The sequence below is a fragment of the Meles meles genome, chromosome 9 (assembly GCF_922984935.1).
Source record: "Meles meles chromosome 9, mMelMel3.1 paternal haplotype, whole genome shotgun sequence".
Classification (NCBI taxonomy): domain Eukaryota; kingdom Metazoa; phylum Chordata; class Mammalia; order Carnivora; family Mustelidae; genus Meles; species Meles meles.
In genome coordinates, this window is record NC_060074.1 from 113,067,581 (window position 1) to 113,084,325 (window position 16,745).

The window sequence follows — 16,745 nt, forward strand, 5'->3', positions numbered from 1 at the left end:
TTTTTTTTACTTTTAAGTGAAGGAGATGTTTCTTCATTGTTCAGTCTTGTTAGGTTGTATGTTTTTAGAAATGTATCCATTTCTTCTCGGTTACCCATTTTTTGGTGTATAAATTGTTCATAGACGTCTCATGATCCTTTGCATTTCTGTGGTGTCAGTTGTAATGTCTCCTGTTTTTAAAATTTTTTAATTTTTTAATTTTTTATTATGTTATGTTAGTCACCATATAGTACATCATAGTTTTTGATGTAGTGTTCCAAGAATCAGTGTTTACATATGACACCAGTGGTCCATGCAGTACGTGCCCTGCTTAATACGCATCACCGGGCTAACCCATCCCCCCATGCCCCTCCACTCTAACACTCTCAGTTTGTTTCTCAGAGTCCACAGTCTCTCATAGTTCGTCTCTCCCTTTGAATTCCCTGCTTCATCTTCCCCTTCTTCTCCTAATGTCCTCCATGCTATTCCTTATGTTCCACAAGTAAGTGAAACCATGCGATAATTGACTTTCTCTGCTTGACTTATTTCAGTCAGCATAATCTCCTCTAGTCCCATCCATGCTGATGCAATTGGGTAGTATTCATCCTTTCTGATGGCTGAGTAATATTCCATTGTACATATGGACCACATCTTCTTTATCCATTTGTCTGTTGAAGGGCATCTCAGCTCTTTCTACCATTTGACTATCGTGGACATTGCTGCTATGAACATTGGGGTGTATCTGGCCCTTCTTTTCACTACATCTGTATCTTTGCAGTAAATACCCAGTAGTGTAATCACTGGGTCATAGGGTGGCTCTATTTTTAATTTTTTGAGGAACATCCGCACTGTTTTCCAAAGTGGCTGCACCAACTTGCATTCCCACCAACAGTGTAAGAGGGTTCCCCTTTTCCACATCCTCTCCAACACTTGTTATTTCTTATCTTGTTAATTTTGGCTATTCTAATTGGTGTAAGATGGTATTTTTTGATTTGAATTTCCATGATGGCTAATGATGAACACTTTTTCATTGTCTGTTAGCCATTTGTTTGTCTTCTTTGGAGAAGTGTCTGCTCATGTCTTAATGCCCATTTTTTTGACTCGATTATTTGTTTTTTGGGTATTGAGTTTGAGAAGTTCTTTACAGATCTTGGATATTAGCCCTTCGTCTCTAATGTCATTTGCAAATGTCTTCTCCCATTTCATGGGTTGCCGCTTCATTTTCTTGACTGTTTTCTTTGCTCTGCAGAAGCTTTTAATCTTGATGAAGTCCCAAAAGTTCATTTTCACTTTTGTTTCCTTTGCCTTTGGAGATGTGTCTTTAAAGAAGTGGCTGTGGCAGATGTCAAAGAGGTTACTGCCTATGTTCTCTAGGATTTTGATGGATTCCTGTCTCACTCATTCCTGTCTCATTCCTGTCTCATTCCTTCCTGTCTTTCATCCATTTTGAATTTATCTTTGTGTATGATGTAAGAGTTTCATTCTTCTGTATATAGCTGTCCAATTTTCCCAGCACCATTTATTGAAGAGACTGTCTTTTTTCCATTGGATATTTTTTCCTACTTTTTCAAAGATTATTTGACCATAGAGTTGAAGGTCCATATCTGGGCTCTGTTCTACTGGTCTGTGTGTCTTTTTTATGCCAGTACTGTGCTGTCTTGGTGATCACAGCTTTGTAATAAAGCTTGAAATCCGGCAACATGATGCCCCCAGCTTTGTTTTTCTTTTTCAACATTTCCTTGGCAAATTGGGATTTCATACAAATTTTAGGATTGTTTGGTCCAGCACTTTGAAAAATGCTGATGGTATTTTGATCAGGATGGTGTTGAAAGTATAGATTGCTCTGGGCAGCATAGATATTTTAACGATGTTTATTCTTCTGATCCATGAACATAGAATGTTTTTCCATCTTTTTGTGTCTTCTTCAATTTCTTTCATGAGTGTTTTGTAGTTCCTTGAGTATACATCCTTTACCTCTTTGGTTAGGTTTATTCCAAAGGATCTTACAGTTTTTGATGCTATAGTAAATGGAATCAATTCTCTAATATCTCTTTCTATAGTTTCATTGCTAGTATAAAAGAAGGCAACTGATTTCTGTGTTTTAATTTTGTACCCTGCCATATTACTGAATTGCTGTATGAATTTTAGTAATTTGGGAGTGGAGTCTTTTGGGTTTTCCACATGAAGTATCATGTCATCTGTGAAAGAGAAAGTTTGACTTCTTCTTTGCCAATTTGAATACCTTTTATTTCCTTTTGTTGTCTGATTGCTGTTGATAGGACTTCTAGTACTATGTTGAACAATAGTGGGGAGAGTTGGCATCCTTGTCGTGTTCCTGATCTTAAGGGAAAGGCTCTCAGCTTTTCCCCATTGAGAATGATATTCACTGTGGGCTTTTCATAGATGGCTTTTGATAAGGTGAAGTTGAGGAATGTTCCCTCTATCCCTATGCTCTGAAGAGTATTAATCAGGAAAAATGCTGTATTTTGTCAAATGCTTTTTCTGCATCAACTGAGAGGATCATATCGTTCTTGTCTCTTCTTTTTTTGTGTGTGTTCTATCACACTGAATGATTTGTGAATATTGAACCACCCTGGCATCCCAGGGATAAATTCCACCTGGTTATTACAGGTAATCTTTTTAATGTACTGTTGGATCCTGTTAGCTAGGATCTTGTTGAGAATCTTGACATCCATATTCATCAGGGATATTGGTCTGAAATCCCCTTTTTGATGGGGTCTTTGCCTGGTTTGGGGATCAAGGTGATGCTAGCCTCATAGAAAGAACCTGGAAGTTTTCCTTCTGTTTCTGTTTTTTTGAAATAGCTTCAGGAGAAAGGTATTAATTCTTCTTTGAATGTTTGGTAGAATTCCCCAGGGAATTCATTAGGTCCTGAACTCTTGTTTTTTGAGAGGTTTTTGATCACTGTTTCAATCTCGTTACTAGTTACTGGTCTATTCAGGTTGTCAATTTCTTCTTATTTCAGTCTTGGAAGTTTATAGATTTCTAGGAATGCATCCATTTCTTCTGGGTTGGTTAACTTACTGGCATATAGCTGTTGGTAATAATTTCTGATGATTTTTTCTATTTCCTTGATGTTAGTTGTGATCTCTCCCCTTTCATTCATAATTTTACTTATTTATTTTTTTTTAAATTTTATTTATTTATTTGACAGAGAGAGGTCACAAGTAGGCGGAGAGGCAGGCAGAGAGAGGGGGAGAAGCAGGCTCCACCAAGCAGGGAGCCCGATGTGGGGCTCGATCCCAGGATCCTGGGATCATGACCTGAGCTGAGGCTTTAATCTACTGAGCCACCCAGGCGCCCCTCATTCATAAATTTATGAATTTGGGTCCTTTCTTTTTTCGTTTGGATTAGTCTAGACAGTAGTTTATCAATCTTATTAATTCTTGCAAAGAACCAGCTTCTAGTTTCAGTGATGTGTTCTACTGTATCTCTGGTTTCTAATTCATTGATCTCTGCTCGAATTTAATTATTTCCCTTCTTGTGCATGGGGTAGGCTTAATCTGTTGTTGATTGTCCAGTTCTTTAAGATGTAAAGAGAGTTTGTATATTCGGTATTTTTCAATTTTTTTGAGTGAGGCTTGGGTGGCTATATATTTTTTCCTCTTAAGACTGCTTTTGCCATATCCCATAGGTTTTGGACCGATGTGTTTTTATTCTCAGTGGTTTCCATTAATTGTTAAGTTCTTCTTTGATTTCCTGTTTGACCCAAACATTTTTTTTTAAAGATTTTTATTTATTTTATCTGACAGATAGAGCCAGAGAGCACAAGCTAAGGGAATGGTAGAGGGAGGAGGAGAAACAGGCTTTACAGTGAGCAGAATTCTGTATCTTTTATTTATAAATCTGAAGCAATGATATCCTCTCTGTATGATATTTGGAAGTTGTAATTATTTGTACTAGGCTATACAATTAAAGTAGAATTTTTAAACTGAAGACAATTAGATAGGTGTATATTTATATTTTTCAAGCTAGTGTGATAATGATATTTAAGAGAAGTCCTAACTTACACACATAGACATTTTGCTTTTGGCATGTTAACTCTTGTGTCCTTATTAATTTTAGTTATCATATGTGAGTAGGTCATTCGTAAGACCTTGCCTGTAATTATTAAGGTTTTTAATTTGCTTATAGCTAATATTTTTAGTTATCATTGAAGAAATTCTCATGTAATTTTTAAGTTTAGCTTTTTGGTAATTAGGCTGTATTCTGTTAATTGGCCTGGTAAGTTATTTACAGTTTGTAAGAAAGAAAAGTATATATAATCAAAACATCTTCCTCCCACTCCTCATTTTCACTCAGTTGCCATTTCCAGAGAAAACCAGTTTTATTTCTTACTGTCACTTAGGAGTTACAATGTGGGTTTTGTTTTGTTTTGTTGGGGAGGATTATTTTCAAAACTCAAGTTATTAAAATTGAGTTTTTAATGAATGTCTTTGAAATAGTTGAAACATTAAAGAACAAAATTAACGTGGTAAGAATTTTAGAATTGTAAATTTTAAAAGTGTAAACTATGATATGTAGAAATGGCAGAAATCAACATAGAAGGCCTTCCTGCCTGTGCCATGTTATTGTCCATCTGGTAAGTTTGTACCATTAGTTACTAGTGTGGCTAGATTGGATTAGAAACTAAGTAGTCTGTTGCTATTGATGATTGTTAGTTACCCAATTGAACTACTTTTCTACTTACATATATATAAATATATATAATTCTGGTATTTTCAGAAAGTATTAGTTAAAAGATGTCCAACAAGAATGTTTTAAGGAATCCTTTTTACATCTTGGGTAGTCATGTAGGTTTCACTTTGACAAATTAGTCTTGGTTTGTGGTCGATGTCTGGGGCAATGTACCTCTATACTGACCACCAGAGAAGAGTGTTCATTTTATATTTACCTTTTGGTTGGCCTGGCATTTCCCTGCTAAGGAACCTTTTTTGTCTTGGAGAAGGAAAAAGTTGGGGCTTAGTATATTATAGAGCAATTTTGAAGCACTGTTTTACCACCAGCCTTGTTTTGTTTTCTAAAAGTGTAATTTCTATGTTAGTGATAGGGATCTTTTTAAATTAGATTGGGGTGTAAATATTTCATCTCAGGCTATCTGCTCAGGAGCACTCATAATTGATGGCAGTCTGTCATTTTGCTGCCCATTATGGTAGCCTCTGGCCACATGTGGTTTTTAAAATGAAAATTAATTAATTTCAAGTGCTCAATAGTTACATGTGGTTAGTGGCTGCTACATTGGACAGCAAGATAGAATATCTCCATATTTGTTGAAAGGTCTGTTATTTGTCTTGGGTATAATATATGTAATTAAAGTTTGGTAGCCTGGGCAGCTTAAAATTACCCTCATCCCCAAGTCTGTTCCTAATTTTCAAGGTTTTTCTGTGTGTGTTTTTTTTTTTTTTTTTAAAGACTATTTATTTATTTATTTGACAAGAGAGAGTTCACAAGTAGGCAGAGTGGCAGGCAGAGAGAGAGGGGGAAGCAGGCTCCTTGCTGAGCAGAGAGCCCTTTGTGGGGCTCCATCCCAGGACCCTGAGATCATGACCTGAGCCGAAGGCAGAGGCTTAATCCACTGAGCCACCCAGGCGCCCCAAGGTTTTTCTGTTTTTACAAAAACTCAGTAATTAGTTTCAAATTACCCAGTAGGATATTAACTGTGTCCTTTCTGATATTTCTGGCATTTCTTCACTTATTTCTTGGTGACTGTATTTCTGTTGATTTTACTTTTCTTGTTAGCACATGTATGTATGAAAAATATGCTTCGTTCCATTTGTCTCATGAAGGATTAAAAAATGTTTGTGGTCCCTTGTGTTTCAGGAAGCAAGAGGCTACTATGAGCAGACTGGGGTTGGTCCATTGCCTGTTATTCTGTTCAACGGAATGCCCTTTGAAAAGGAACAGTTAGATCCTGATGAGTTAGAAACCATCACAATGCATAAAATCCTGGAGACCACAACCTTCTTCCAAAGAGCAGTGTACTTGGTGAGTGGTATTTCAAGAGTGATTTTGAAAGAGAATGGTTTGCTTATGTTTTTGTAGGCTTTGTAGGAAGCAATAATATTCTTTAAGTATTACTGTTTTTTATTTTTTATTTTATTTTATTTTATTTTTTTAAAAAGATTATTTATTTATTTGACAGAGATCACAAATAGGCAGAGAGGCAGGCAGAGAGGGAAGGGGGAAGCAGGCTCCCTGCTGAGCAGAGAGCCCGATGTGGGGCTCGATCCCAGGACCCTGAGATCGTGACCTGAGGCGAAGGCAGAGGCTTTAACCCACTAAGCCACCCAGGCGCCCCAGTATTACTGTTTTTTAGACACCACTTGTAATTGGCTTGCAGATTCTCAGCTAGTTGTGCTAATAATGAAAATTGTCATAAGACTTTCTGTGCATTGTATTTGAAATAGCTTAGTTTATTGTTGTCAAGATTAAATGTTTAAATGTTTATTTAAAAAATTCTAAAGGATTTAGCATTTGTAAGAGACATTTCTACTTGTAAGGAATTTTGACTTAGGGAATATATACAAATATTATATACAAATGATATACAAATGGACAAATATTATATACAAATATTTCATATATATATATACATATATATATGGTTACTGTTGAGACATAATTCACATGCTGTAAAACTCAGGCTTTTAAAGTGGACAATTCAGTGTATTTAGTGTATACACAAAGTTTAGGGAAGTATAACCTCTGTCTAATGTTACAACATTATCATCTCCCCTAAAATCCAACGCCCTGTAGCATTCACTCTGCATTTACTTCTACCCTAGACCCTGGGAACTACAAATCTATATTCTTTATCTATGGATTTACGTATTTAGGACACTTAATCTACAATATATGGTCTTATGTATCTGATTTCTTTCACTTAGTGTAATGTTTTCAATGTTATTCTTGTAGGAGCATGTGTCAGTACTTCGTTTCTTTTTATGGCCAAATAATAGTTCCTTGAATGGATATACGACATTTTAAAAATCCATTCATCAGTTGATGCAAATTTAGGTTTCTACTTTGTGGCTGCTATGAGTAATGCTGCTATGAGCAATCATGTACAAGTTTTTGTGTAGACATGTGTTCTTCTTTGTCTTGTGTGTATACCTAGGAAGAATATTGCCTGTTCAGTAATTCTATTTTTAACAGGCTGTTTTCCAGAGTGGCTGTACCATTATACATTGCTACTGGCAATGTATGTAGGTTCTACTTTCTCCACATTCTAGCCAACACTTGATACTGTCTCTTTGATTATAACCTAGGTATAAAGTAGTATCTCATTGTGGTTTTGACCTGCATTACTCAAACATGAATAATGTTGAGCATTGTTTTCTGTGCTTATTGACCACTTATATCTCTTTTTGAGAATTGTCTATTCTATTTTTGAATATTCTATTCTATTTTTGAGAATTGTCTATTAAAATTATTTGCCTGTGTTTAATTGGGTTGTTTTGTTATTATGAGTTCTCTACGTATTCTGGGTACTAATCCCTTATAGGTAGGATTTGTCAGTATTTTTCTGATTTCATTGTTTGTCTTTTTACTTTCTTGGTGGCCAGCCTTTTAAAGGACAGATGCTTTAAATTTTGATTAAGTCCAGTTTACTTTTTTTCTTTTGTTGCTTGTGGTATTTGTACCATATGTACAAAATTATTGTTTAATTCTAGGTTATGAAGATTTATACCTGTGTTTTCTTTTGAGCATTTTATAGTTTTTTCTCTTTAGCATTTAGTTCTTTGATGTATTTTCAGTTAGTTTCCGTATATCATGTATGGTAGGAGTCCACATTTTTTTTCTCATACCAGTTTGGCATGCCACTGAATGTCTTTTGGGATATTCAGTTGTTCCAGTACTATTTATTGAAAAGAATGCTCTTCTTCCATTAAAACATCATGGCAGTGCTCGCTTCGGCAGCACATATACTAAAATAAAACATCATGGCATGCTTGTAAAAAATAAGTTGACCATTAATATATAGGTTTATTTTTGGACTGCCTGTTGTTTTCCTTTTGCCTATATATTTATCCTTATGTAAGTACCTCACAGTCTTGATTACTATTGTTATTGTGTGAGTTTTCCGACTTTGGATTTTTCTTTTTCTTTTTTCTTTTTTTAAAGATTGTTTGGCTGATCTGTATCATTTCATATGAATTTTCATTTTCATATGAATTTTAAGATCAGTTTGTCAGTATCTGCAAAAAAGGGCAACTAGGTTTCAGTAGAAATTACACTCAATCTGTAGATTAATTTGGGGAGTATTGATACCTTAGCAATATTGAATTTTCTAACCCATGAAACCAGCATCTGTTTCCATTTATTTAGGTCTTGTTATTCTTTTAGTGATGTTTTATAGTTTCCAGTGAAGGAGTCTAACACTTCTTTCATTAAATTTATTTGTTAGTATTTTGTTCTTTTGATGCTATTATAAATGGAATTATTTCCTTAATTTAATTTTTGAATAGTTCATTAATAGTGAATACAGTTGATTTTTTTATATTGATCTTATATGCTGCAACTTGTTGAACTTGTTTTATTAGTTCTAAAGCCTTTTTTAAAAAAAATTCTATATAGAAAATATTGTTATCTTACAGACGACAAAAGCATGTCATCTATAATTAGAGATCGTTTTGATTCTTCCTTTTCAATCTGGATGTCTTTATCTCTTTTTTATGTTTTCTTTTCTTATCTCATTGCCTGTCTAGAACTTTCTAGTACCATGCTGAATAGAAGTAGTATGAATAAACACCCTTGTTTTGTTTCCAGTCTTAGGGGGAAAAGCTTTAGTCTTTCACCTGTAAGTATATTAGCTATAGGGTTTTTGCAGATTCCCTTTGTTAGTTTATGGAAGTTTTCTTCTATTAGTTTATGGAATTTTTTTTTTATCATCAACATGTTGGATTTTGTCAAATTCTCTTTCTGTGTCTGTAGAGATGATCATGTCTCTTTTTTTCCTTTATCTGTTAATATTATGTGATTTTTATGTAATGTTTATATAATTGTTATTTTTTATATCAACTTAATTTCACTAGTATACCAAATCTTTGCTCTTATATAGCTCTATCTGTTCCCCATGTTATGTTGCTATGCTCATACAAATTGTAGTTTTCTATATTACATGCCCATCAGCACCAATTTATAAGTGTTGCCTTTTATAGTTGTCTCATAAGTGAAATAGAAAAAGAGTTACAAACAAAAAATATATTCAGACCCTTTTTATGTTTACCTATATAGTTACCTTTACTTGTGCTCTTAATTTTTTTGTGGGGGTTCAAGTTAGTGTCTTGTGTCCTTTCATTTTAATCTGAGGAAATCTTCTTAGTGTTTATTTTGGGTTGGATCTGCCAGTGAAAAATTCTGTTCTTGTTTTTCTGGGAATGTGTTCATTTACCCTTCACTTTTGAGTGATGGTATGCTTGGGTATGGAATTCTTGGTTGATTATCTTTTTTCCTTTTAGCCCTTTGAATAGGTCATTCCGTTGCCATTTGATCTCTATGGGATCTCTTGAGAAACCAGCTGTTAATCTTATTGTGGATCCAGTCTGTGTTAGGAATCTCTTCTTGTTCCTGTTTTCAGGGTCCTTTATTTGTGTTTCATTTTGGACATTTCATTAATTTGTATAGTTGTGGAACTATGAGTTTTTCTACATAGAGTACATTACATTTCTTAAATATCAAAATTTGGAGCTTTCCTTCCAATCATTTTTTTCTATAAGTCTTTCTGCCTATAATGACTTCTGATACTATACTACTCAGAGGTAGGCCAAATGTGGCAGTTGACAGACACAATTTACTATAAGGTTGCCCTCATTTCAGATACTAGCCACAAGTTTGGGGATCCCCAGATCACCCTCACTTAGTATGAACTGGCTAAAAATGCAGGGGCACTTAATACCCTCTTCAGTGTTGGTAGTTTGCTAGAATAGCTTACAGCATTCTAGATAGTGCTATGTTTATAATTCTTGTTATGATAATAAAATAATGCAAATGTGAACCAGCCAAAGGTTGAGGTGCATAGGGCAAGGTTTGGGAAGGTTCCAAACATAAAGATTCTGTTATCTTCTCCCTGTGAAGTAAGGATACATTCATTGGCCTTCCTCATCACTAGTATGTAATAGCACATAGGGTATTGCCAACCAAGGAAGCTCAGCCAAGTTTTGGTGTCCAGAATTTTTATTGGGGCTTCATATATAGCCATGATTGATAGAATCATTCACTATGTGATTGAATTCAATCTATAGCCCCTCTTCCTGTTTCCAGAGATCAGATCAATACTGTGCTGCTCAAAACCAACCCTCTAACCACATGGTTGGTCTTTCTGGCTTGGACAGCCTTCTTTGAGTTGCCTCATTACCATAAACTGTCTGAAGGCCCACCCTGAGTCCCCTCAGATGTGATCTGATAAATGGGGCCCACCCTGAATAACAAAACTGCTTCCCCTATCACTCAGGAAACTCCAGGATTAAGAGATTACCTTAATGAGGATGCTAGCGAAATTCTTTATTATACTGTTTCTCTTTCTTTCTTCTCCTTCTGGGTAGGTGCATATATTGATACTCTGTAGTATCCCCAAAGTCTCTTTCTGTTCCTTAGATTAGATAATCTCAGTTGACATATCTTTAAGTTCACTGTTTGTTTTTTTTGTTTGTTTGTTTTGATTTGTTTTTTTTTGCTGCTAATAGCAGTAAATTAGTTATTTACTAGTTAACTTAATACTAGCTAGTATTAGCTAATAGCTAAAATCTGCTATTGAGTCCTCCTAGTGAATATTTAATTTCAGTTATTGTATTTTTAACTGATTTTTCTATTTGGTTCCTTTCCATAATTTCTTTTTCTTTACAGTGTATGTGGTGATACCTAAGTCTCAAAGTTTCCTTTAGTTTGCTAGGCAGGGTTTCTTTTTAGTGTTTTGAATATATTTAGAAAAGCTGATTTAAATTCTTTGTGGAGTAAGTCCACTGCTTGGGCTATTTTAAGAATAATATTAGTTAAGTGTTCTTTTCCTTAGTATGGGCCATACTTTTTTTTTTTTTTTTTTGCATGTTTGTAAAATTTTTGTTGATGACTGGACATTTTGGCCAATATAATGTGAGACTTGTAGAAATTAGAGTCGTAGCCCTACCAGGGTTTGTTGTAGTGGTTGTTTAGTGACTTTCCAATGCTAATTCTTTAAAGTCTGTATTCTTTGTCCTGTGTAGCCTCTTAAGTCTCTGCTTGTTAGCTTATTGGTCATCTAATGAATAAACAGAGATTTTGTTAAATGTTTGAATCCAAAAAAGTCTCCCATTTTTTCCCCAGGAATGTTTATGTACATGTTGGGGCATGCCTTCAGCACTCACCTGGCAATTTACAACTTTGCCATAGCCTTCAGTTCTTACTTGAACAGAGTGTCAGGTTAGTCAGAAGCTAGAGCATTTAGGACCTTCTAAGATTTTTTCTGGGCATCACCCAAACCTGGGGACTCTGTATGTGGCTTTTGAGGTTCTGAGGCATATGCGAGAGCTTTTCAAAACCCCTTATGGAGGGGCACCTGGGTGGCTCAGTGGGTTAAAGCCTCTGCCTTTGGCTCAGGTAGTGATCCCAGGGTCCTGGGATCCAGCCCCGCATCAGGCTCTCTGCTCAGCGGGGAGCCTGCCTCCTCCTCCCTCTCTGCCTGCCTCTCTGCCTACTTGTGATCTCTCTCTGTCAAATAAATAAATTAAAAAAAACAAAAAAACAAAAAAAAACCCCTTATGAACATTTCATTCCCCAGCTTTTTCTTTTATGCTTTTGCCTCTTCATGTTAGCCCAACTATTATCCCACTTTAAGCAACTGAGACATTAAACAATTGCTCCTGATTCTTTTTGACAGAAATACCCAGGAAAAAGCTGTTGTCACTGAGTATGGTCTAATTCAGTTCAACTAGAGAAGGTACCTGGTAATACTCCTGGTCTACTGATTTTTGCATTTATTTCAGGGCTGTTGGTTTTCAAGACTCCTGTATAGCTGGGGAGAGGTAGATAGTAACTGGGCAAGTTAAAGTGTCACAAAAATTATTTTTCCTACCAAGGTTGTTTTTTTTTTTTTTTGTTTTTTTTTTGAATAAAAGTCATTTGGAATTTTGTAAGCCTTTGGTTAATTTCCAGAGTTTTGAAAAAATTTGATGATTTTTTTCCTAGTGTCCTTGGTGTGTTTTTTTGTTTGTTTCTTTTTTTGAGGAGAGGCTTTTCAGAGATCTTAACTCAGTCCTTTCTGCTGAATGTCGCTCTCAACTACAGTATTTTTATTGTAGTAAAATATATAAAACGTAAAATTTTACCACTTTAACCATTTTAAGTTTTGCATAGAGACATTAAGTATATATAGTGTTGTGCAACTTTTACTGCTATCTCTAGAATATTTTTATCATCCCACACAGCAACTGTTTACCCACTAAACAGTAACATTTCATTGTTGGCTCTCATCAGCTGCTGGTAACCACTCTTGGGCTTTTGTGTTTATGAGTTTACCTATTCTAGATGGCATCGTACTTTGTCATTTTTGTGTCTTGCTTGTTTTAAGTTTCATTATGTGTTGGAGCATATATCAGAATTCCCTTCCTATTAAAATTGAATTAAATGTATATACCACATTTTATTTATCCACTGATGTGTTGGATATTTGGGTTGTTTCTACCCTTTGGTTATTGTGAATAATGCTGCTGTGAATATTGGTGTACAAATATCTGTTCAAGTCTTTGCTTTCAGTTCTTTTGAATATATACCTGGTGGAATTGCTGGATTGTATGGTAATTCTGTCTTTAACATTTTGAGGAACTACCAGATTATTTTTTAAAGCAGCCATACCATTTTATATTCTTACCACCAAATATTCAAAAATTTCATTTCTCCATATCCTCATTAATAGTTGTTTAGTTTCTATTATTTTGATGATGAGCATGCTAGTTGGTGTGAAGTGGTATCCCATTATGTGTGTGTTTTTTAAAAATTAACGTATAGTGTATTGTTTGTTTCAGGGGTACAGGTCTTTGATTCATCAGTCTTATATAATACCCAGTGCTCATTACAACACATAACCTCTAAAATGTCAATCACCCAGTTACCCTCTCCCCCCTACTCCCTCTCCTCCAGCAACCCTTAGTTTGTTTCTTATGATTAAGAGTCTCTAATGGTTTGTCTGTCTCTCTGGTTTCCTCTTGTTTCATTTTTTTCCTCTCTTCCCCTATGATCCTCTGCCTTGTTTCTTGTTTCAGTGAGATCATGTGATAATTGTCTTTCTCTGATTGACTTATTTCGCTTAGCATAATACCCTCTAGTTCCATCCATGTCATTGCAAAAGGCAAGATTTCATTTTTGATGGCTGTATAATATTCCATTGTATATGTAACTACAACGTCTTCTTTATCTATTCTGGTTTTTATTTGCATTTCCCTGAGGACTAAAGAGACTGAACATCTTTTCATGTAATTATTGGCCATTTGTTTATCTTTGGAGAAATGTCTTTTTAAGTCCTTTACTCCTTTTTGAATTAGGCTCTTTTTCGTTATTGAAGTATAGAGTTCCTTATGAATTTTGGGTATTTATACCTTATCAGACATGATTTGGAAATATTTTCTCCCTTTCTGTTGATTGTCTTTCGCTTTTTTGTTAGTGTCCTTTGATGCACAGAACTTTCGAATTTTGATGAAGTCCAGATTCTCTGTGTTTTCTTTTATTGACTCTGATTTTGGTGTCCTGTCTGAGAAATCATCATCAAATCCAGTGTCATGAAGATTTTCCCCAGTGTTTTCTTTCAAGAATTTTATAGTTGTAGCTCTTTATTTATGTCTTTGATCTATTTTGAGTAAAGTTTTGTGTGTGGTGTGAGTCTGTAAGGGTTGCACTTCATTCTTTTGCATGATATTGAGTTTTCCAAGCACCACTTGTTGAAAAGACCCCCAATTTTTTTTTAAAACTACTTTTCATGCTGATTGTTAATGCATTTATACAAAAACAAAACAAAACAAAACAAAACAACCAAAAAACAAAACCCCAAAATAGAAAATGTGTAGGCTAAATATTACCAACTCCCTCATGAATAAGGTAGTTTTGTTAAGGAATTTGTTCTTCAGGAAGCTACTGGTATAAAATGTGAAAACAATTTTTATTTGAGTGAGTGTGGCTTATTTTCCAAAGTTAAGAATAGTCTAGAAGAAATGATAATTATTTTCTTTGTTCAAGTGTTATTAATGAAAAGATAAAAGATAATTAAAATGTTTTGGTTTTCCAGCATCCATTTAAAGCATTTCTTTTTCAACATTGTTGGGTATAAAAATTCAGAAGAGTTTTTCTGTTTTTCAGATATCTGTTGTTTAAGAGAATTATCATTTTCAAATATTCCCCCCTTTGAAAGCTAGTCTTCCTCTGTTTTTACTTATACTGCCAGTGAGAAATTTGGTTTGGTTTAGTTAAAGAAAGCTACATTTGAAATATTATGACAAAAGTCATCTGTGCTCCTATATATATTTAAAAAATATTAAACTGGGAGAATATTAAAGTGTCTAGAGTAAAACTGAAAGTTCTTCCTTTCATCAGGACCCCTAGAGAAATAGCTCTTTGTGTCCCCATGTATATAGAAATATATATTTACATATGTATTTTTTTAGCTTACCTTTCTAATTGAATGTATCTTTGTGTTTCTGAACATGTAACTCGTCAGTACTTTTAGATTGCTGCATAGTTTTTTCTTTTTTATTTCTTTAAGAGAGAGAGCACAAACAGGGGGAGGAGAAGAGGGAGAGGGAGAAACAGAAGCAGACTTTTGACTGGGCAAGAGCCAGACTTGGGGCTCAATGCCAGGATCTTGGGATCATGACCCAAGCTGAAGGCAGTTGCTTAAACACCTGCGCCACCCAGGTGCCCCTAGTTTTTTAAGAGTGAACAATGATTTATTTTATCCCCTAATGTTGGGCATTGCTTATAGAATTTCACTGTTATAAATAGTGCCATAATGAATAGTCTTATATGTATATCTTTGTACTTTTTTTTTTTTGAGAAATACCAGTTATTGGAAGTATTTTGTCAAAGGGTAATGTATTTAAACTTTTGGATTAGAGTCACTGTAAAAAGGTATGATATGCAGATGGTGTGAAATTCAAATGTGTATAGAAGCATAAATGAAGAGAAACTTTCACCCATTCACTCCTGTTCCCCTGCCACTCATCTTCTCTTTCTAGAAACAACCACTGTGTGTGTGTGTGTGTGTGTGTGTGTGTGTGTGTGTGTGTGTGTTTAGATGGGCTGCATTAAAAGGTATGTACATTTAAAATTTTGGTAGATGTTGCCAAATTGCCCTGTCTGAGCTAGTTAGGCTTCTAAGTGGAATCATATCAGATTTATTATAGAGTTTTATTATAGAGATTAAAGTTGTATACATGGATGTATATCTATACTAAGTCATCTAGTAACTTTGTAGTCTTTCGAGTTGTATAATTGGTTCATATGCTCATTATTAGTTTATAGTTTGAGAATTTGCATACTAGTTCTCTATCTTTGGGGATAAATAGCCACAGAAGATGCCTAATTGGAGTTTTTAGACTTGACTGTGTATATTTGATTTACATCTATCTCTCCCTTGAAAGTTGCTGTAAAATATGGTTTTATATGAAATATTTTGAGTGTGAAGAACTTGCAAGTTTCCATAGCCATTTACACTTGGTTTTGAGATTGCCTTCATGAAGTACAAGTATTTCTATTTATCTGAGAGGTATGAAAGGGAAGAAAAAATGAGAAAGGATTTCTTCTCCTTGAAATATAATTATGACTCTGGAAATGCCTGAGATTGAAAAAAGCTTAGGGTGATTTTTGTTTTTTAAGAAGTATTTACTTATTTGAAAGAGAGAGTATGTGGCAGAGGGAGAGAGAGTCTTAAACAGACTCAGTGCTGAGCCAAAACCAAGAGTCAGATGCTCAACCGGCTGTGCTACCCAGATGCCCTTGGAATGATTTTCATTATAAAATGCATGAAGTAATTGAGAGAAGGCATTTGGCTTTTTCCTTTAAGAGAGGCTAACTATGAGCAGCTCTCAGGGATGGATTTTTAGTTATGGTAATTCTTACCTAATTTGTAGAGCTTGCTTATTTCTGGAAAAGTGCAGTAGTGTGTGGAGAGACCATGTAAACTCGGCTTTGCGTTTCATACTCAAATCTCCTCACCTCTGTAACTTTGAGTAAGTTACGTAACCTTTCTGTACCTCGGCTTTCATCTTTAAAACAGACGTCAACAACATTTGTCTCATATTTAAAGACTGAAATATAATATATGTACATAGCATGTCAAGCTGTGCTTGGCAATGATAGGGACCTATAACATTGAAACGTCTGTTTTTAAGCGTTATCAATACATAAGAAGCTGCTGATTGTAAAGTTAATGACTTTTTAGTTCCCAATAAATTATTATTGTTCTCATTTGTTTAACTCTCATCCCACCCACCCTGTTAATTTTTTTTTCTTGTAGGGTGAACTGTCTCATGATCAGGACGTGGTAGAATATATCATGAATCAGCCAAATGTTGTTCCACGAATCAATTCTAGGATTTTGACATCTGAACGACAATATCTGGATTTAACAGCAACCAGTAAGGAGCATTTCAGGAACAACTTTGGGCTTTTTTTCATTTGTGTTTCAGAATCTCTACATCTGTTGGATTGCAGTGTTTAGAAGATAACCCAAGATTGTGACCCAGTCTTGTTTTAATTTATTTCACCTTTAGTTCTTAACATGA

General features: G+C 34.9%; 1 protein-coding gene across 2 annotated transcripts in view; it reads left to right on the forward strand.

Annotated features, from left to right (window-relative positions):
• The window catches only part of UGGT1 (UDP-glucose glycoprotein glucosyltransferase 1), a 117,764-nt gene that overhangs the window by 52,855 nt on the left and 48,164 nt on the right, over positions 1-16,745 (forward strand). For both annotated transcript variants that reach the window (XM_046018854.1, XM_046018856.1), the window contains exons 18-19: positions 5,821-5,985; positions 16,478-16,598. In XM_046018854.1, the coding sequence (XP_045874810.1) occupies positions 5,821-5,985; positions 16,478-16,598 (286 nt within the window). The remainder of the gene's footprint in view (positions 1-5,820; positions 5,986-16,477; positions 16,599-16,745) is intronic.